The sequence below is a fragment of the Pseudochaenichthys georgianus genome, chromosome 9 (genome assembly GCF_902827115.2).
Source record: "Pseudochaenichthys georgianus chromosome 9, fPseGeo1.2, whole genome shotgun sequence".
NCBI lineage: Eukaryota > Metazoa > Chordata > Actinopteri > Perciformes > Channichthyidae > Pseudochaenichthys > Pseudochaenichthys georgianus.
In genome coordinates this window covers 23,159,097-23,181,036 of record NC_047511.1, presented here as the reverse complement: position 1 = coordinate 23,181,036, position 21,940 = coordinate 23,159,097, and the positions used below count along the sequence as shown (strand labels likewise).

At 40.8% G+C, this 21,940-nt stretch overlaps 1 protein-coding gene across 1 annotated transcript in view; it reads left to right on the top strand.

The window, feature by feature from the left end:
* Positions 1-21,590, top strand: part of hsd17b4 (hydroxysteroid (17-beta) dehydrogenase 4) — a 32,311-nt gene extending 10,721 nt beyond the window's left edge. The window contains exons 12-25 of the mRNA XM_034090378.2: positions 3,391-3,494; positions 9,334-9,446; positions 9,601-9,724; positions 9,891-9,942; positions 10,284-10,355; positions 12,796-12,899; positions 12,982-13,047; positions 13,425-13,494; positions 14,117-14,223; positions 17,472-17,558; positions 17,639-17,725; positions 17,863-18,001; positions 19,081-19,208; positions 20,463-21,590. Coding sequence (XP_033946269.1) covers positions 3,391-3,494; positions 9,334-9,446; positions 9,601-9,724; positions 9,891-9,942; positions 10,284-10,355; positions 12,796-12,899; positions 12,982-13,047; positions 13,425-13,494; positions 14,117-14,223; positions 17,472-17,558; positions 17,639-17,725; positions 17,863-18,001; positions 19,081-19,208; positions 20,463-20,552 — 1,343 coding nt within the window. The 3' untranslated portion in view covers positions 20,553-21,590. The remainder of the gene's footprint in view (positions 1-3,390; positions 3,495-9,333; positions 9,447-9,600; positions 9,725-9,890; positions 9,943-10,283; positions 10,356-12,795; positions 12,900-12,981; positions 13,048-13,424; positions 13,495-14,116; positions 14,224-17,471; positions 17,559-17,638; positions 17,726-17,862; positions 18,002-19,080; positions 19,209-20,462) is intronic.
* Positions 21,591-21,940: the final 350 nt, after the last annotated feature.

Sequence of the window (21,940 nt, the reverse complement as noted above, 5' to 3'; positions counted from 1 at the left end):
AGCAGTCAGATCAACTAAAGCAGCAGTGTTACTAAGAACAGAAACGCCAAAGAGTCACATCTAATATAAATATATATAAAAGCATTTATTTTAATTGTGTAGCAGTGAGTTTAACATTTTGGCAGCACTGTTGAGCATTTTGAAAATGTATTTTCATGCCTCTGTGCAAGGCTTAGTCTTTCTATCTTTATAGCCACTGGTGTAAAGTAACTAAATTCATAAACTCAAGTACAATTTTGAGATACTTGTACTTTATTTAAGTATTTCAATGTTTCTTTTGCTACTTTGCACTTCTAATCCACTACAGTTCAGAAATAATGGTGTACTTTTCCTCCACTACATGTATTTAATCCCTTTAGTTACTTCACAGATCTGGATGAATGATGTGAAATATAATCAAGTGTTAAATCAGACTTTAGTTCCACCTGGAGTAAATCCACCAGCTACCCTGCAGTCTACAAAGTCATTCAAACTAGCTGCACATTTACCAGCTTTGAGAACACTTTCATGATCAATCATTATAAAACATATCATATATATTATTCTGAAATGGACCAATCTGCACAATGACTACTTTTACTGTCGCTACTTTAATACTTTTACTTGAGGAACATTTTGAATGCAGTACTTTTACTGTAACAGAGTATTCCTACACTCTGGTGCTTCTAGTACAAGACCTGAGCACTTCTACTTTTACTGTCGCTACTTTAACTATATTTTGATGATAATACTTTTGTACTTTTATTTGAGGAACATTTTGATTGCAGGATTGTTCCTACATTCTGGTACTTCTACTTTAACTCAAGTACAAGACCTGGGTACTTCTACTTTTACTCAAGTACAAGATATATAGGCTACTTATACCACCTCCGTTTATAGCCTATGAAAAAAACTAATAGAAAACGAAGGCTAAAGCTAACGTTAGCAGATAGTGATGCTAGTTTGCTAGTTAAGTTTGCTCAACGATAATATTGCGACAGAAAAACTTTTCAGTGCACATCACGCTCTGCTGCTCCGACAGGAAGCTCTGCTCTGAACACCTGAACGGCCCGTTCACAGACTTCTGGCGTCTTTTTTGTCAACAAGCCGAGGCGCAGCGGCAGTTGCACTCCCACTTGCGGCCATGCTTCTCGTTTTCTCACATGCTCTGGCAGCTAGCGCGTGGCCGCGTGCAAGAGAGAGGGGAGGGACTTAGAACGTGCTTGAGAGGAGCGGGACTGCAGGCACGACTGCAGTGCAGGGAGTGGAAGCAGAGCGCTGAACACACACGGCTCTTATTAAACGGCGTTTTTTCACGGGAGTACTTTTCCCCGTCATTCTTAAAGTACCGATACTAATGAAACGGAGGAATCGTACCGTTTTTAACGGCAGGGTATCGCGGTACCTTTCAAGTATCGGTACACCGTGCAACACTACAGCTACACTGAATCTAATCAAAGGTTGTTAGCAGAGGGACATACAGTATCTCGAGTTTCTTGAAGGCACTTCAAGGAGGACTACTGTAACTTACTGTACTGTAAAACATACTTAGATTTGATTCAATGCTATTTCAGTGTGACAGTGTGTGATATTGGTAAAACAAGGAAATATATGAAGGCAATTAGAGAGCTCAAACACTATTTTAAGGAAGAATTGTGGTTAAAATGATTTTTAAAAGCATGTAGCCAGTAAAGTACTCATGTAGTCATGACTGGTCTTTTGTAACAGGGACAACTTTCTTCATGATCTTAGCCTATTGAGCTCTGTCAGCTCATCTGTTATTACAGAGAGTTTTGAGCGGCGACAAGATAGATCAAGCGGAGGAAAAGGGTGAAGCCAAACTCGATGTCAACACAAGCCTAGTGTTGTTCCTGAAAGGTCTCCTGCAAACAGGAGGGTGGCAAATGTTGATTATGATTCTCTCCACCTCCTCCATCCTGCATCACTCTCTCAGATGTACATTCGGGGAAAGGGCGGCGGTGTTAAAATTACCCGAACGAGGGTGGCAGTCCCAAAGGGCGCTAGCTGGCCTCATTACACTACATGACTTTGTAGTGCCTCCTCATTTGTAGCTTATTAGAGAGACTTGTTGCTGCCTCTGCTCTGTAACTGAGTGACAGTCATTATGGGCTGTGGTCTTCTTCTCACGGTCTCTCTTCCTCGGTTTCTATGTTTCTTTCTGTTAATATTCATGGGTATTTCTAGCTTGTGTTACCTGAGTTTGTTTTCGTTCTATTTTTAGGCAAACTATGTTTATTTTTAACTCCCATGAATCTCATATCACTCGTCCATTTAAAGCTGCTCCTGGATGTGTTGGATTGAAATTCTTATCGTGTGTTGACATCTCCCCCTGAAACTCAATTGAACTTTACTTCGATCAATTTAACTTGAGATTAAGGGTATTCCGCGCTATTGAGGCAAAAAATAAAGTCTTTAAGCGTATTCATTTGTGCAGGTTTAATGATATCTTGCTGATGGCTTTGGAAGATGAACCCCATATATATTCGGATCCCATTATTGATAACTCATCAAGGTCTGATTGTGCGTTTTACAACACAAAAATGTAATTGTGACAGTTATGACTTGGTCATTAAAGGTGGGGTAGGTCATTTTGGAGAAACCAGCTCGAGTGCACTAGAATTTGAAAATACACAGCCGGAACAAATCTGCCACTTCCTTACAGAGCCCCTCCTCCAACACACACAAACGCGCACATGACCAATGAGGGCAGGAGATAAGTTTGTGCACAGATGGAAGGCTGACAGGCAGGTAGGCCATCCAGTTACTTTAGCCGGGCCAGCTAAAATGATTAGTTGTGCTTTTTACGGTACCACAGCTTCCACAGATGACATTATTTTATGGATTTTTTGCACTTAAGATATTCATTGCTATCGGGATGTTAAGAGCATTCCATGGAATATAACAAAAAGAGTATCTCGAGCCGGTTTCTCAAACTTACCTACCCCACCTTTAAGTATCAATAAAATAATCTATCCAAAATATATTGAACTATAAGTTTGTCTGATTTTCCTCATCTGTATGAACGGATGTGCAGCTGCAGTAAAAAGTGATAGAGTGATAAGAAAAAGGGATTCATGTTCAGAGTGCAATGTTAGTTAAGTGCATGTAACCTAGATAAATCCTCTAACTGTTGTTGAGGAACATAAATAGATGAGAATTCTAGCATGCCAACACAAAGATAGTCTGCATTAGTTAAACCACATTTGAATGATGGTTGCTAAAGTAAACTCAACTGATGGTTGCATTGTCAATATCTCCTTTACAGAGGTTTTAAGTATCTATCTTTTTGAAAGAGTCTGTGGCATCATCGATTCACATTCCTGAGGTCTAATTGTTGGCCCTGAGAATCGTCTCTCTTTAACTCATTGGTCTTTTCTCACCTTTTTGTAGATTCTATGATGTCGATTGTGAGTGTGCTGTCTCAAGTGGAGTCTGGTGGAGAAGTCAGTGGGAACCCTACAGCTGCAGCAGCCTCGTCTTCAGGGATCAATCCTGTGAGTAGACACCGCTGAATATTGTCTTTGACTATAATGTACAGGGTCTCTGCAGGTCTTCCAAAATATTTAAATTCTTCACTTAATCATTTTTTCCCGCCGATACATTCAAGCATTCATGTGGCAGTAATTTGATAAATTATTTCATGACAGTGTTTGTTATGTGTTGCAAGAAATACAAATGGTTAATAAATAGCCATCCTGTATTCATACTTTGGCTGATATCAGTCTGAAATGGGTTTAAGATTCCATTCATTGTGGTGGGAAAAATGCTTTAAAAAGTCCTGAATTTGACTTGGTGAACTCTGAAGAAACACTGGTGTAAATGGACGTGAACAAAATGCTAGTTACAGTAAACATTAATGTGACCTGACCATAATTTGCCCTTATTTACTTTGATAACCTTTGTCCCACTTACTATGTAACTTATTCCCTTCACCTGTCCTCCTCCTCCTCATTTTGCCCTTTGCCTTTATTCCTACTGTACATTAATGTCTGCCCTCTGCAGTACAGATCTTCTCCTTATTTCATTTACACTGCATAATGCTGCAGCTCGAGACTGTGACGGTTGGTTGATGATGACTTCTGAAATTGTGGAGCTGAAAAATCTCCGACTGTTTCAAACATGGCAACTCATGACTCTTTAATTCCACCACAGTGTACGAAGTCAGGGACGATAATAACCTTCTCAGAAAAGATCCTTCAACATACATAATTGCTTTGATGACTGTTGCATCACTGTTTCATTTTTACAGCGGACAAAAGCCAACTGAGATTAGCTTTTTCAAAGCGACGTACAAAAGACATCGAGCACAGCAGTGCAGTGACAGCTCCCCGGGTGGGGGCTCCTCCAGTTCACTGTGTTCCCTATCATGGAGTCTAAGAAAGTGAACTGGTTCCCGCTCACTTTCACTCACTTCAGCGGCTGCGTTGCTTGCATAAAACATTGAGCCTCAAGTATAATTGAATCACATTAAATAATTATGCAGAGAAAAGGCCACCATTTTCTGTTAAACTGGTTGTAGCATGAAGTCAACAGATGAATCCTTTTTATCTTATATTACTCAAAACAGATGACTGAACACATATTTAAAAATGACAAAACAGCTGATTAAGCTTTAGAATCATCACTACCCAATGAGTGAAAGATTAATCAGGATGAATGCTTCACTAAGTGCAGTGGAGGCTGCATCAGCATCAGGAAACAATGCACTGTTGCACTTGGCTGGTAATGGTGGGGTCCTGCTGTATAATGTAAAGCATTTTACCTTAATGTCAACGCTTGCTTCCAGGGGGGGACGTTGTTGCATGCTAAAACTATTTTTATCCTCATCACCACTGTCTATATTTACGCTCATATATTTCCAAACTTGATCTGTTTTGGTTTGGTAAAAACACTACATTTGTATACACTACATGGTAAACTGAGTTTTCATATATCTTTAGAATTACAATTAAGATCAATGTTATTAATCCCTGAGGGGAGATTACGTTTTTTAATCTGGTGTAATTTTACAATTACAAACATAGGCCCGAAATATAAACTCAACCTCGTTCAGTTCCCAAGCCAAGTCCCTGCAGACTGAGCTGCGGCCCCCCCCAAGTGTCTCTACACTTTTGTGTCTTTGTCTGTAAGTACACTTAACCAATAACATTTTAAAAGACACTCTACTCTCTTCTTTAACATCCTGTAAGGCATTGATATTACAAATTCTCCTGCTTCAATAATATCATGATTCAGTAACTAAAATGTTAAATGAGGTGTACTCTGTCCCTGGTGTGTGTGTGTGTGTGTGTGTGTGTGTGTGTGTGTGTGTGTGTGTGTGTGTGTGTGTGTGTGTGTGTGTGTGTGTGTGTGTGTGTGTGTGTGTGTGTGTGTGTGTGTGTGTGTGTGTGTGTGTGTGTGTGTGTGTGTGTGTGTGTGTGTGTGTGTGTGTGTGTGTGTGTGTGTGTGTGTGTGTGTGTGTGTGTGTGTGTGTGTATATTTGGAACAGGGTCACAAAGTAGCCTCAAGACAAACATCACTATTGTGTCCTCAGCTGACTTAGAGAGTGTGTGTGTGTTTGATTAAGTAGTGCACGTATTGCTTAAATTACAACACACTGTTGTTCATATATTTATTTAATATCCTGCAAAGTATTTCATTAGGTCTGGTTACTGCAGTTCAGTGCACTCACATGTGATTTAATGTCATCCAACTGTATTATCTTTACATGTGTTAAACATGAGTGTGGCCGATATTATGTAGTTGGTCTATAATGCCAACATATTTGGTCCAGCTCACATAATAACAAAATTACTTTAGTTTCATGATATCGAAAAGAGTTACAACAATTGGCTGTCATTTTCCAAGCAAAAAAACTACCCTTGTCTTTTGTGATAGTAAAATATATGGATTTAAGAACTGTGGTCGGACATAACAACATTTAAAAGGAAACGGATGAAGTTAAACTCTTTTTTTTTTTAAAGGTCCCCTATTATGCTCTTTTTCAACAATATATTATAGGTATTATAGGTGGGGGGGGGTTACCTTGGTTGGTTATTGGCTAATGGTTACAACAAAAACATTGTGACATCACAAAGTGGCCAAATATGATCACCTCATTTACTGACAGGTTTTTATATAAATGGATCAGGACAAAAAGAGAGAGTATTTCTTCCTGAAAATGTCTGAATCTATTAACACAGAGGTGACATGTTTATGTACAGTATAAAGGACATGAAAAAGTGGATTTTGCATAATAGGTGCCCTTTAAAATAATTGTCGGTTATATTCAAGCAATTTGTACTTTTCGTGGCATCAGAGATTCAGGTGTAATGAGTGGCACTTAAATATCGTTTTTTTTCACCTCATCTTACAAGCTTTTGATTTTTGTTTTCTGGTGCCCTTCTCCACCTTTGTATAGAATCTCTCCAGTCAGTTGTGAGTGAGCTGTCTCGAGTGAAGTCGGCGGAGGAGTCAGAGCGATCCAACAGCGTCCCAAATCATCATCTCAAACACTAGGCCACCACCAGGAGGCCCCAAAAAACCAAATCCCTTTGGCTACAAACCCAATTTTTACCTTAATAAAGGGATTTTTACTTCATCTCACCAAGGGACAGAACTACTGGACTTACAACCACATATTTTTGTTGCAGCTCTTTAACTGTAACTTTAGTCTTTATCTGCGTGTGAGAGCGCATGACGCATACAGTATGTAGAGTCCCCTACATATGCAAAAAAAAGAAAAGCTGAGGAGTGGTGTTATGCAGAGGGAGAATCAAATCATTTTACCACCAATATTGTTTCAATATAGCTCAACGCAGTGTGACGTATAACCACATATATGTATAGCCACCTGACTACTCTGACTGTAGTGTTTTCACAGATGTTTGTTTATTTTGGGCTCCACAGGATATTGGAATGTGGATGAGTTAGATTTGAGGGCCAAAAATATTTCATATATTTAATAACACGACTTGACAGACTACCGTGGAGTTAATATCTCGGGAAACTCTTCATCTTCCCTTTCACCCCTCGTCCCACTCCATTTGACCCAGCCGCCTAATATAGCTTATCCTCCTCTACTGTATGTGGAACTTAATTTGTTGTGTCACTGCAACGTGTATAATACTTGCTGGAGAAAACATGCAAAACATTCAGCTAACTGCATACATAAAATATGAAAAATCAACTCATGACTGTTTAGTATTTTTAAGCCCCTGGCTACGGCCCTGGAATAAAACATGTTTAGAAAATGCTTCAACAAATCATAAGAATGACAAATGCATTAGTTTTGTAATAAGTTAGATTGGTGTAGTATTTTGCTAAATCCCATTATGAGCTGGGATAAAAAAGCTCTGCCAAGGATCTGACACTGAAATAAAAATCTGATTTAAAACGTTTACAATACCGCCTTCCTGAGCTTTAAAACGGCATTTGTGACTCTGTGTCATTAACACTTTGACTGATCGTTTGACTCTGTCCGAAACCGTTTTCAGGCTCCTTGTTAACAAAAGTACAAGCACAGATTGAACATCGCTCCATTTCTGGCCTCTCTGCTCTGGCCTCCCTTCATGGCCTCTTGTCAAGTTCAGGATCCGTTTAAAATTGTGCTGATCCCCTACAAAGCTCTGCCCATGAGAACGTTCCTGAACCGCTGATTCCTCTTTATTCCGTGAAATCCCACAGGTCCTCAAACTAATTACTGCTGATGATCACAAATGTAAACAATGTTAACCTGTTTTGCTGCTTTCTACATTTACATTTCTTCCCATATGTCTGTCTTTAACAGGACTGATGCTCTCCGTATATTTAGTTGTAAATCACTAGAGATTCTGGATTTGTTTTTGATTAAACATTTCTACTACTACTCAAGTGTGTTCATTTATTTCTTTGACTCTATGTATTTTTTCCTAACAAGTCTAAGATTCTACAGTTTCATGATGTTTAGTGGTAAATGCTAATAATTTTGGCATGGCAACATGGTACAAACACTTACAAGGGATCATCAACATCATTTAAGATTCATCGTCTGGGAACTATGAAGAAAATATGAAGTGCCAATCATTTCATTAGATGTTCAGCTATATTCAGTAATATCTTATTTCACTGTTAAAGTCAAATCTTAATCTTGCTAGTGGCGCTGGTAAAAAAAGTAATGGGAGTGAGATTTTGAGAAAAAGTGAGCGGACGTCATCCTCTGACCCTGACTGTCTGTACAAAACTTGATGACAATCTGTTTTAAAGGTTTCCTATCATGCAAAATGCACTTTTTGATGTCTTGTATACATAAATATGTAAAAATATGGGGCTTTACGCCCACGGCCCTATCAGAAACGTTGCTATCAGAAACGATGCGCGACGTGTTTTGGACGTAATATGGTCTTTGTTTACATTAGCAAGCATCGCTAACACTGTTCTGAAGAGTGTGTGTAAAGAAGCAGAAAATAAAAAAAGGAACTCACCTTGTGGTAAACCCGCAAGAGAAACGCCATTTGAGCGCCATACTGGTTCAGAAATAATCCTTGATGTGGTTTGGAACATGATATGGCATGTAATCACGGCAGCATTTAGCTGTATCTGAGCAGAGCTGTTCGTCACAGAACTCACAGTGTGCCTGTGTGCTCAAAAGGGGGCGGGGTCAGCATCAGCCCAGTTGAAATCAGAAGCTGACCAGAATCAGCACTTCTCTAGCAGGGCTGAAATAGAGGGATATGAGGGATGTCTAAAATGCATGATCTGTTTGGTATTTTGAGCCAAACACTTCATAGATATGTTTTTTATATATAAATATATATATCTGAGACCCTTAATATATGCCTAGAAATAGCATGATAGGAGACCTTTAAGGTTACTAATTCAGTATATGCATATATAATAAGTACCTTAACAATCTAATACTTACATAGACTAAATAGACGAGCCCTCATTTGTCATGACCTGACAGGCAGAGGTTAAGCAGAGACACTCAATGATCATGTCACCCTTAGGTGCATCACATCTCAATCAGTGGTGTACAGACATCCCTAAAGCCAGGCTGCTAAAACACACTCTATAACTGTTAAGACAGGTTAACAAAGATGGATTCATTATTTATTCCCCAAGTGCATATATTTGTTTCACCTTACAATATAAAAAATGATTCATTTGCTCTGACTATATGAGCGGTGTTAATTAAAGCTTTTGTATTCAGGGTGTGGAGTTAATCAACCATGTAAACCTTATCCTGGTCTTCTATCTATTCAAATTAAATATTAATTATCAGAGTCTCAGTAGAAAGATACCTTTTTCATTTTCTGCCCTCTATATGATTATTTTTAATTTGGAGAAGCTGACTCTCTCCTCTCCTCCTCTCAGATTGAGGCAGTGGGCACCAAACTCCCCCCATCCTCGTTCAGCTACACCCACATCCAGTGTATCCTCTATGCGTTGGGGGTGGGCATGTCTACCAAGGACCCCGACCATCTTAGGTGTGTATCTGTGTGTGTTTAATGACTGTAACCGCCCTAAGGGGTCTGGTAAATCAGCCTGTGTGAAATTAAATTGAATCTATCCAGGATTACCCACCAGAGCTGTGCAAGTGTGATTTGTCACAGTTGAGTCACTGTTAACATTTCTATGCAGGTTCCTGTATGAGGGCCATGAAGACTTTGTCTGCCTCCCCAGTTTTGGGGTCATTGTGGCTCAGTCAGTTCTGATGGGGGGGGGGCTGACCTCAGTCCCTGGACTCAACATAGATTTCACACAGGTTAGAACATATACGTCTTTCAAGTCTGATTCTGTCCGTGTGAATGTGTTGTGTGCTCGTATGCATGCATGTATTTCACACGGTCTTGCACACATAATTCATGTTAATGAGGCTTTAAGACTTTGGTTTGATGTTATATCACCGCTGTTCTAATGTTGTGTGTCAGGTATTGCACGGAGAGCAGTATCTGGAGCTTTACAAGCCTTTACCCACCTCAGGTATTTCCCTCTCTACTGTTATAGTACATACCATTTATTTGATAGAAGTAACACATGTACTGTGCAGATTTCACTTCATAAAATAAAATAGTTTTGAGCCATTCATTTACAAAAAGCCATTTTCATGTAATTGAATGATGTATAACGGGGAGCAGTCTGAGTTTATTTGAAAACTTGAGTCTTTTAGTTTGAGATTTTCTGGAAGATGAATCCCTTTCAATCTACCAAAAAGGATTGGTACACATATTTGACCTAAGTGATGAATTGATAATCAAAAAAGCTTAAATACTTTTTACTGTGAAAAACTTGTTAAAGTGGAATGTGTAAATGACCTTTCCCAGGGACCCTCACCTCTGAGACCACCATAGCAGACGTGTTGGACAAAGGATCAGGAGCCGTCATCCTAATGGACGGTGAGTTGCTTTTCCTTTCACAACTTGTTTTTATTATAGTGTATTCATTCCACACTCATTTGTTTTCATCACTTTAATGTGGCTTGTCCTGAAAGTTGCCTCTCAGGCTGAATTCATCAAAGTTAATTTCAGTCTGTGTCTGCAGGGATTGAAATAATGGACTGAGAACGGCTCATATTTTTAGTCAATTCCATAGAGATGGATGATATTATAGGCACTCTGATCTATAATTAATCCGACTTTAAACAAATAACACGGGACTGGAAGTTCCCTGAGGATTCACATAGAGATGTAATTTCCTTATACACATCTGCTTCTGTTATTCTCCTCGACTGGAGGCAAAGTTATTTCTGTGTGAGACAACAGGTCACTGCAGGAGCCGCTCTGTTTGTTTTGTACCTGCTTGTATTTTTAATTGACCCAGTGAAATTAACCGGCGAGTATGTCAACAGGAGTCTGGATTTGTTTCTTCCTGACAGCTGCTAATGGTCCCTTCACAGTCAGCTTCCATGTGGGCGTGTCCTCCTGCTCTAATTTACTCTCAATAGAGAGCATAAGTCCCTCCCTTTCCGGTGGACCACCATGGGACCTTATTTCGGAATAAATATGTATGGTAGTCAATGGCGAGAGAGACAAATGTTTTTGATCCCGTTTGAATTGTGCTGTGAATTACACATGTTTGTCAATTAAAAAAAATAATTTCACAGTTTGTGGAAATTTGTCGTAAAACTATTGAAATATAAAACTATGAAAATATGCAACTAGAAAGACCACAATTACAAGAGTCGCGTAAGTGATGTCATAACTCGTTTAACACTCACCGAAACCTTGTACAGCCGGTCCCACATGCTGGCTCTTACGGAACCGACTAACTCCCCTTTTGTGTGATAGCAGCTCTCAACATGCCCAGACGTGTAATGGTTTTCACCTTGTTTAATACTTTTGACCTCATTCAGAAATGTGCCACGGTGACGGCCATCTTGGTGTTGGTGACGTGTGTTGTGCGAGACCAGAGTTCATTGAGCGGTTTCACACAAAACTAAGTGTTACTTACTCACTGACAAACTTTTTTTTCTTGACTTGCAAAATTATCTTTTAAATTGACAAACATCATATGTAATTTATGGCACAATTCAAACGGGATCGAAAAATTATTTCTCTCTTGCCATTGACAACCATACATATTTGTTCCGTAATAAGGTCCCATGGGTCGGAAGTAGAAGGGCGGGACTTAGGCTCTCTATGGGCTGTAGTGAGGAAATGTGGCTGAAGCAGGCTCTCTCTCCACTGTGTTTGAGGCTGTAAGCAGTTGGCTATTTGAGGGGGGGATGCCATCCAGTTTGTTAGCATAATTACCAAAATGCATCCCACTTGTTAACCTGCCATCCCCGCTCTCCATCACCTAGCAGCAGAGGGAGCAGGGTGAAGTTATATGTGTCAGTCTGCCTGGTTATCTTTTACCTGACTGGCTTGTCGGTAGCCTCCACCTGGCACAGCTGCACCACTTCCTGTCTGCACACAGTCTGTGACTCCCCCCCCCCCCCCCCAGAAGCTGCTCTAACAGTGTGTTGATAAATCCATGGAGCCGTCCGTGTTGCTGAAGTAGCAACTGTTTCTCATCCCAGTCAAAGTATTATTCAAACAAGATATACTAACTTAATAATTATGATTCAGAGCTTATATACATTGCACAACTGAAGCAGAGCATTACATTACCGGGGAGAGGGTCTCGGTCCCTGAAAGTGTGCCAGGCCACAGAGCAATGTGTACCGTCTGCTGAGCAATTTGGGAGGTAGTTAAGAAAAGGCGCTCATCAAAAACCCTCTCATTCATTCCCCTTCAATGCCGAGTGCTTTCTGTGCAACACTTTAAAGATGTCTCCGTGCTGCTGGTCAACAGTAGGAGGTCCTGGCTTATTGCTCTGAAATCAAATGTAACTTTTTGCTAATAGGAGAAGCTCGTTCAAAGGCTAGACCGCTGTCAGAGAGCCCTTTGCCAGAAACAAACCCCAGATTAATTTGTATGTCCTTATCAAAAGTAGAGTTGTAAATATTAGAAGGTCGCGCCAAATGAACAATATGTAGACCCTACCTCTTTCTTGGATTTGACGCAGAGGAGAGGCATCCTGGGATAAAGAATATTAAGGGATTGGGTTGCACTGCGATCTTATCATATTCTATTTGCATGTATATAGAGTTTTTGCACTACTTTTTATTGTGTATTATATATGTTGGATTGTTGGAGGATTTTCATTTCCATTTCTACACTGTAGCTTTGTGCAATGACAATAAAACCTTTGAATTGAATTGAAGGATGTTGTAATCTCTCTCCCCAAAGTAATTATTCTGTACTTGAGTAGAAATTGCTACTTTGACATAAATGAGAACCACTTCTTACACCATAAATTTGAGCTTGAAGCCACATTGTTGCTGCTTTACAGTGAAGACGTTCTGTGGCGAAGAGCTGATCTGCTTCAACCAGTTCTCAGTGTTTGTGGTGGGGGCCGGGGGCTTCGGAGGGAAGAGGAGCTCGGACAAAGCAATAGTAAGTATTCCATGTTTGAGTTACAGAGTCAGACATTTGGAGATATTGCTGGCTTACATTTCATTTGTGTTACTTCCTGCAGGCTCCTCTGCCCCCCCCTCAGCGGGCACCAGATGCTGTGGTGATTGATTCCACCAGCACAGACCAAGTGAGTGAGTGTGTGTGGGTTTAGCTGCGGAATAAATCATCCGCATTGATGATGTGTGGGTGGAATTAGGACATATTGTTTTTCTTGCTCTGAAATAACCTTTTGACAAAATGTGAAAAAGTGATGAAGAAGGTTTTCATACACTTATAAAATAAGAACAATGAATTTATGATACAAAAGATAACAAAAGGAAGAAGGGGGAAAAACGACATCCCTAGAGCACTTTAAAGAGTGCAACTGTATCACTTCAAAGACATTCTTATTTTAGGTATCTCCTCCAATGTCATGATGATTTAATTTCATACTACATCTGTATATGAAAAGTTCAGGGGTTTATGAATTAGTTGTAGATCTAAACAATATGTGTTTCCCTGCAGGCGGCCCTGTACCGTCTGAGTGGGGACTGGAACCCCCTGCACATAGACCCCAGCTTCGCCGCCATGGGAGGTGAGAGGCTGTGCATCCATTGTTTGCTTTTCAGTCAAAAACATCTGTATTTGTCTTGGTCTAGAACAGGGGTGTCCACACTCTTTTCACTGAGGGCCACTTACAGAAAAACATACAAAGGGCTGGGCCGCTCACTAGAGGTATATCGCCTTATCAGTTAACTCATAAGTTAGCTAAATCAATCAAATATAGTTAAGTTATGCGTGAAAAAAACAGCTTAAATCACAGCTTTGGCAGTTAATTCCTTAAAATGGAAGCCTCAGATTGCTTATAATAAGAGGAAATAGGGAGGGTCTATTTCAAGCTTGTTATGTAAATAAGTTATTGGGTTTTTTCTCATCAACTTAGATGTGTTAGAAAGTGTTATTTCTCTATTAACACATTAATACTGTGTTATATATTTTTTGACATGTATATTTAAGATTTACAATATAAAACAAGCACAGAGCTCATTTGTGGGCCATATTTAATTATACTTTTTTAATTAGCTGAGGGCCAATTCAAAATGCCTGCGGGCCGCATTTGGCCCCCGGGCTGTAGTTTGGACACCTCTGGTCTAGACCTAATATTTCCTGGGATTTCAGGTAGTCATGTGTTTTACTCATCATTTCTCTTCGACCAGGCTTCAAGGCTCCCATTCTGCACGGTTTGTGTTCGTTCGGCTTCGCAGCGAGACACGTCCTCAAGCAGTTTGCAGACAACGACCCTTCCAGATTTAAGGCGATCAAAGTAAGCATCACCTAGGATTCAAACCCTGTCCTCCTTGTTGGGAAATCATTTACTTAGGTATTTAACTTTTGACACAGTCTCTTTCCCCATGGCATAGGTCTACAGTCCTCGGGTATTGCTGCTATCTCTCTTAAGGAGGGGCATTCATTACATTACATTGCATTTAGCTGACGCTTTTATCCAAAGCGACTTACAATAAGTGCGTTCGACCAACAAGATACAAACTTGAAGAAAACAGAATCATATAAGTACATCAGGTTTCATAGAGCTAAAACGTTTCAAGTGCTACTCAACTGGCTTTAGATAAGCCAGTCCTTTATTAGTATATAAGTTCTTTGTTAGTAATTATATCGCTCGAAGTGGAGTCGAAAGAGATGAATTTTCAGTCTGCGCCGGAAGATGTGCAAGCTATCTGCTGTCCTGATTTCAATGGGGAGCTCATTCCATCATTTTGGAGCCAGGATAGCAAACCCACGTGTTTTTGCTGATGGGAACTTGGGTCCCCCTCGCAGTGCGGGTGCAGAGAGCTGTTTGGCTGATGCAGAGCGGAGTGCACGCGCTGGGGTGTACGGTTAAACCATATCCTGGATGTAGGAAGGGCCAGATCCATTCGCAGCATGGTACGCAAGTACCAATGTCTTGAAGTGGATTCTAGCAGTTACCGGAAGCCAGTGGAGGGAGCGGAGGAGCGGAGTGGTGTGGGAACATTTAGGAAGGTTGAAGACCAGACGAGCCGCGGCATTCTGGATGAGCTGCAGAGGTCGGATGGCACATGCAGGTAGACCAGCCAGGAGGGAGTTGCAGTAGTCTAGGCGTGAGATGACGAGAGCCTGGACCAGAACCTGCGTCGCTTTCTGGGTCAGCTGGGGACGTATCCTCCTGATGTTGTAAAGCGTGTATCTGCAGCAGCGGGTTGTAGCAGCGATGTTTGCAGTGAAGGACAGTTTGTTATCTCGGGTCACACCCAGATTCCTTGCAGTCTGAGTCGGGGAAACAATAGAGGTGCCGATGTTGATTGTCAGGTCAAGAGTGGGACAATCTTTTCCTGGAAGGAAAAGCAGTTCAGTCTTGTCAAGGTTGAGCTTGAGGTGGTGAGCAGACATCCACTGATAGATGTCCGCTAGACAAGCAGAGGTGCGTGCGACGACCTGGGTCTCTGAGCGGGGAAAGGACAGAATTAATTGGGTGTCGTCAGCGTAGCAGTGGTATGAAAAACCATGCGGGCTAATGACAGATCCGAGCGAGTTTGTGTACAAGGAGAAGAGGAGGGGACCAAGAACAGAGCCCTGAGGGACCCCTGTAGTTAATTGACAAGGGTCGGACTCGGACCCTCTCCAAGTTACCCTGTAGGTACGGTCTTTGAGGTATGAGGTGAGGAGGGAAAGTGCAGAGCCTGAAACTCCAAGTTCACCGTGTCGAATGCAGCAGACAGGTCCAGAAGGATGATGACAGAGGAGAGGGATGCTGCTTTAGCAGTGTTCAGTTCCTCAGAGACAGCAAGGAGGGCAGTTTCTGTTGAGTGACCTGCCTTGAAACCAGACTGGTGCAGATCCAGAAGGTTGTTCTGATGGAGATAACAGGAGAGTTGTTTAAAGACAGCGCGTTCAAGTGTTTTAGACAGGAACGGGAGGAGAGAGACAGGCCTGTAGTTTATAACATCGGACGGGTTGAGAGTGGGTTTCTTTAGGAGAGGGTTTACACTTGCATTCCATAAGTTTATTGTTCAGGGACATCTAGAGGCCCTTCTTTTCTGGAACGTAGGTTCCCTGGCGCACAGTCTTTTCTACGGACGACAGCTCTAGTTAGATTAAGGGTCCATATTTGTTTAGTCTCGCTGATGAAGAATGTTGATTATTACACTCCGAACTAGTTAAAACCTCGAACTCCAGAAGAGATCTTGAGAATTTGTTTGGCAACCGTTGTATCACCTTGTGGCGGCAGCAGATGTCTTGTCATTTCTCCGGCCGTAACTCCATAATAAATTGTCAGTATTTGCCATCAAAGTTCCATCTCTCCCCGTGTCTCGTCTCCATTGCTTCAGAAGTTTCTATCACACTTGTGTTTATCATGCAACATCCACTTGTAGTGCTGCGTACCTGGACTCACATTCAGGTTCAGGTCCGGACTCAAGTCCAGAGGTTCAGGTTCAGGTCCGGACTTATAAGTCCGGACCTGAACCCATGTCTTGTGTCAAGTTGTGTGAGTAACTAAAGTGAACTTATTGTGAGCTAATTATCAATTTAAAATTAACAATAATCAACTCAAATTCAAACTCATCAGGTTTATTGTGCTCCCATCTAACTTGTGTCCACATTTCTCTACAAAGTACAAATGTAGAAAAAACACTTTTTGCCACTTAGTCTACAAATGACTTATGACAGCAACTACAGTGAACTACTACAAAGTTCAAACATTTATTTCATTTACCAAACTAAAGTAACCAAACAGTCCCTGAGCTGACTGAGCCTAAATCCCTAAAACGTTGCTGAAAGGTAGAGTGTAGAGTAGACTATACGCATTACACTGTTACACACCTACTATACAGTATAGGCTAAACTGTAGTGACTGTACAGTCAGAGTGTACTGTCTGTACATTTTCTACAACTCTACATGTGTACATTATACAGTACATACTACATACATAGTGATGTACATACATACTGTTAAAAATTAAAATCAATGTTGATATGGCGTAATTTTGAATTAAATACACTATTTAATTTAAATCAGTTTTATTCTGAATAAAACGGAAGTTCACACTATTAACTTAACTAATACTTTTATTCTGAAAATTCTTCACTTCCGGTTAGCATTAGCATGTGGCGAAAGGCTACGTTTTCAAACCGTGAATCGAAGGTGAAATGACATGTGATGTTGTACACTGAGCACACTGGGATTAGCACTCATTTATTGACGCTGAATAACGTTTATCAGGGAATGTTTAAATAACAACAGACACCAGAATATACGTAAGTGCTAGTTTTTTTGCGAGTCCAAGTACCGGTTCCCGACGTTCCGGTTTTAACCGGACTTGAACCGAAACTTTTTACAAGTCCAGTACCGGTTCGGCTTGCTGGTACGCAGCACTATCCACTTGTAGGAACATTTTGTTCTTCGGCGGCACATCCAAAACTGAAATGCTTGATACATAATGAAGCCTTTATCAAGTGTGTTTAAATGCTAAAGGAAATGTTTAATTACAGATCCATCGGTCCACTACCTTCTCTTAAATCCGTCCTCTTTCTCAGGTCCGCTTTGCGAAGCCAGTGATGCCGGGTCAGTCGATTCAGACTGAGATGTGGAAGGAAGGCAACAGAATTCACATCCAGTGTAAAGTCAGTATTTAGCGTCAGTGTGGGTTACAATCAGCGTGAACAGATCTGTGGATAAATGAGTGTGACTTCTTTTGGTCCAGGTGAAGGAGACGGACGCTGTGGTGCTGACGGGGGCCTATGTGGATCTACATGGAGCAGCAGAGGCCTCTCCAGAAGACCTCCCTCAAGTACGTCAGTCGAAAAATGCTGCAATCAAACAGAAATATTATTTCTCTCTGCTATAGAAGTCCTCCATGGAGCCCCTTTCTTTTTAGTATTTCTATAGGGAAAACACTAAAAGGGTTTTTGTTCTCTCTGTTCTCAGGCAGGGGGTCTTCACAGTGAGCTGGTGTTTGCAGAGATTGGCCGTCGTATCAAAGACACGGGCTTGGAGCTGGTGAAAAAGGTGAATGCTGTGTTCGGCTGGGAGATCACCAAAGACGGGAAGATTGCTGCGCAGTGGAGTGAGTACTGATGTCACTCTCACGGTGGATTCTGTTTCATTTAACCTCCCATGATAAGAACTCACTGAGAAAGTCAGGGATTACTGATATAATAGATTTGTTTCACCCTAAACTCAGAAATCAGCCTGGAAACTTTATTCGCTCTGACACTGGCACCTCAAACTAAAAGTATGAATTATAACTATGAGCTATACAGTTGACTCAGATTCAAATGTTGCTAACAAGCTCTCAAATATCAGATCAAACGACAGAATAAATCACCCAATGAGATGTGAAAGCAAAGCCAAAGAACCCAGCAAACAATGGTGCGTTTCCAATGCAGCGGGTAGCTGGCTTTAAGCGTGCCGAGCCGTGTGGGGCCCGTTTTTGGTTGCGTTTCCACTTGGCCTAGTTTTGGCCCGGGGCTACTTTTTCACCTTTTATCTGGCCCGACTAAATCGTGGTTCTAGGGCCAGGATCAACCAGGCTGAGTCGGGCTGACTATGCTAAACAAGAGAGAGAATCGCTAGCAAGGGGGCTACAACAAGATGAACATATTTGACCGTGAATTAATTGTAATACACGTTTCAAAATGATGCCGAAGTAACAACATACTGATAGCGGTTAGTAAAAACCATGAATTAATGCTTTGACAAGTCTGCAGACAGACGGCAGGCGGAAAACCCTTTTAAAATGTTTGTTTTCTAAATGGAGCTTGGCTAAGCTAACGTTATATGCTCCGACCGTCCACACTCACAACAACGGCCTATACAGACATAAATAAACCAGCGACTGTATTCGCCATGACACAGGCAGTCTGTGGTTTGTACTTGTTTAACTTTTGTCTAGTTTCTGAACAGATATGAAGAGCTGTGAGCTCTGAGTGCTAAGAGTTAACGGCTGTGTTGTTTCTCTGGGGCGCTCATTGAAGATGACGTCACGGCTCCGCCTACACTGCGTTACTATAGTAACTGCCCCAGTTCCTAAACTGTAATGGAAGCGCAGCATTAACGTGAGCCGGGCCTAATAAGGCCTAACCAAACCGAGCGAGGCCTGCATTGGAAACGCGCCATTCTCTCATCTTCCTCTTCTTCCTGCAGCCATTGATCTGAAGAACGGCAGCGGCTCCCTGCAGAAGGGCCCTCACAGCGGGAAGGCGGATGTGACCATCACCGTGTCAGACGAGGACTTCCTGGAGGTGGTGCAGGGGAAACTCAACCCTCAGAAGGTAACACACAAAATGCAGGCCATTTTGAATCGGCCCTCAGCAAATTCAAAAAGTATAATGGAGTATGGCCCACAAATGAAACTTGTCTTGTATTGTACTTCTTAAATATAGATCAAAGCAGATATCACACAGTATTCATGTGTTAAGAAGCCCACTTTTCAAACAATTAAGTCAATTAAATGTATTAGATTTATCAAATCAAAGTTGATAAGAAAAAAGCCCAATAACTTATTCTCATAATACGCTTGAAATAAACCCTTCCTATTTCCTCTTATGATAAGCTCCTGTTTTAAGGAATGAGCTGCTAACAAAATAAATGAAACCCTCTGAAGAGCTGGGATGTAGGCTGTTATTTTTCTTAAAGCATATTCAAGTATTAAGAATAATTTACCTTCATTTGATTAATTTAGATAACCTTTGAGGTAATATACCTCACCTCTAGTGAGTGGCCCAGCCCTTCGTATATCTTTCTGTATGTGGCCCTCTGTGAAAAAAGTTTGGACACCCCTGCTTTATACTGTTACATTGTTCCAGAGCACCACCTGCTTAGCATCTATACACTGAGGGAGTGTTGTAATTCAAGTTTTGCAGAACAGATATATTTTTTGGGGAAAACTATCTTCATTTTTTAAATCCCGTTTTTGTCTTCTCCGTGTTAATATCCCACCTTGTACATTTTAATTAAAGCAGTGCCTTTGAAGAGACCTTTAAATCTTTAATGACTTTGTCCTTGATCTCATCATGTCAAAGAAGTAAATACAATAATTAATCAAACTGAGTTCAGAGAGCACTCAATCAATCCACGCTGCATGTTACGTCTGAGGGACTGATCATCACAGGACGGTATTGATATGCTTCCTGGAGCGCTGGATATTGGTGTGTGTGTGTGCGTGCGTGCGACAAAGAGTTTTTAACAGGCCGCAGTGCTGAAGCTCCTTTAGGCGGGGAGGGGGCGAATTCCAGCCTTGCCGATGATGAAAAGAGCAGCAGGAGGAATATAAGTTGTCAGAGTTAAAGAGGATGCTGCGACCTGTCACCCAGGGTCGTCATGGCGGCCGCTCCCTGATCGATTCTAGCAGAGGAAAGCGATAAAGAGACTGCACCTCGCAGCTCTGAACCTTATGAATATTTTTCATTTTTCTGCTGCCAGAGCACCAACTTTTTCATTTGTAGAAATCTTTGCCTTGTTTCCCTCCCCGTTTACTTGAATCAAACTAAAAGCCCAACTGAAAGTATACCTTTGTCGTTTTCTAGGCGTTCTTCTCCGGCAAACTGAAGGTTAGAGGGAACATTATGCTGAGTCAGAAGCTGGAGGTCATCCTGAAAGACCACGCCAAGCTGTGAGCTCCTCAGACGACTCCATTAACTCAGCAGCTCTCTCCGTCCATGTGTGTCAATATGATTTTCTTCTCCAGGGAGACTTGTGATTTATACCGCTTCAGAATAAATGTTCTCATGTAAAATAACTTTCACTGAAGATACAAAATGTAGAAACATGACTTGATCAAAATAGACGGTTTACTTAAATGTATTCAATTTCATCGTTGAGTTCACCGAGTTTGGTCCATAAGGTCTCTTTGCTTCTGAAAATATGCACTTAACTCAACTGCCTTTTAAGATCCAAAAATGAACCAATACTTTTAAAGATTTCTTTCAGTTTTCTTTATCTTAAGAAGATAGGACACACAGGCTTTAACACAGTCGTCCAACATTCTGCCCAGAATTGATAATTCAAATCAAACTGTTTTATGGTCGTAATTATTTCATTAGACTGACTAATTATATATCTGTTAACTCTGATACAGCAACCTCAGTTGAACCTTTGAGGAGTGTAATCATTTTGTTCAAAAACAATAATTAAGTAGTTTCAACTAAAAGCTCATTTTCAGTATATTTAATACTGCTGGACTATGGAAGGTAATTAAAATGTCTAACTTCTATTTTTATAACAATGTATCGGATGATTATAGTAAAAGGGTTGCTTGCAGTGATGAATCCACACAGAATGATCGTCTGGATCTGAAGTTCTCCTCAACTCCAAGGAGCTGTGTCGCTATTTTCAGCTGGTTTTTGTGTCCGCCTCACACTCAATCCCGAGTTATTTAGTGACAACACCTTAAAAAAAACAACTTCCCCTGTGGAGTGCAGCACCGGTAGAGGTTTGTTTTGTTTTTGGACACAAGCGGTCCTTTTCTCACACTATCCCATTGATCTGGTGGTGCAAAGAAATCAATGTAAACATAACTGTTTGAGATAAAGCTCCACAGGAAAAGTGAGTCATGAAATGTAAACTAACTATGAACATATCTTTATATCAGTGCAATGATGTTGATTATGATTTTGTTTGCGCCAATATAAATAAAGTTATTCAGACTAAAACAACTGAAACGTGTCAATGTCATACTTACTATGGAAAGTAGATGTTTAATCTTTCTGTTTCTAATAAACGCATGGCCCTTTGGTTTGAGATATTTGATCAACAGTCACGTTTGTTTCTAAAATTACAAATAACATCTGCTTTTAGCACATCATTATTTTTATTACATCTGTATATGTTCCGTCTTTAATACATCAATTTACATGACATTATAAAATTAGAATTATCTGATCAAATTCACATTTACAATCGGGGAAAAAGCAATACGTGTGAGTTGAATGTGATTTTTATTTAGCTGAGTTTGTTTACTCTGACCCTGATGTGGTAAACTGATCTGTGTATGAGTCTTTAAAGA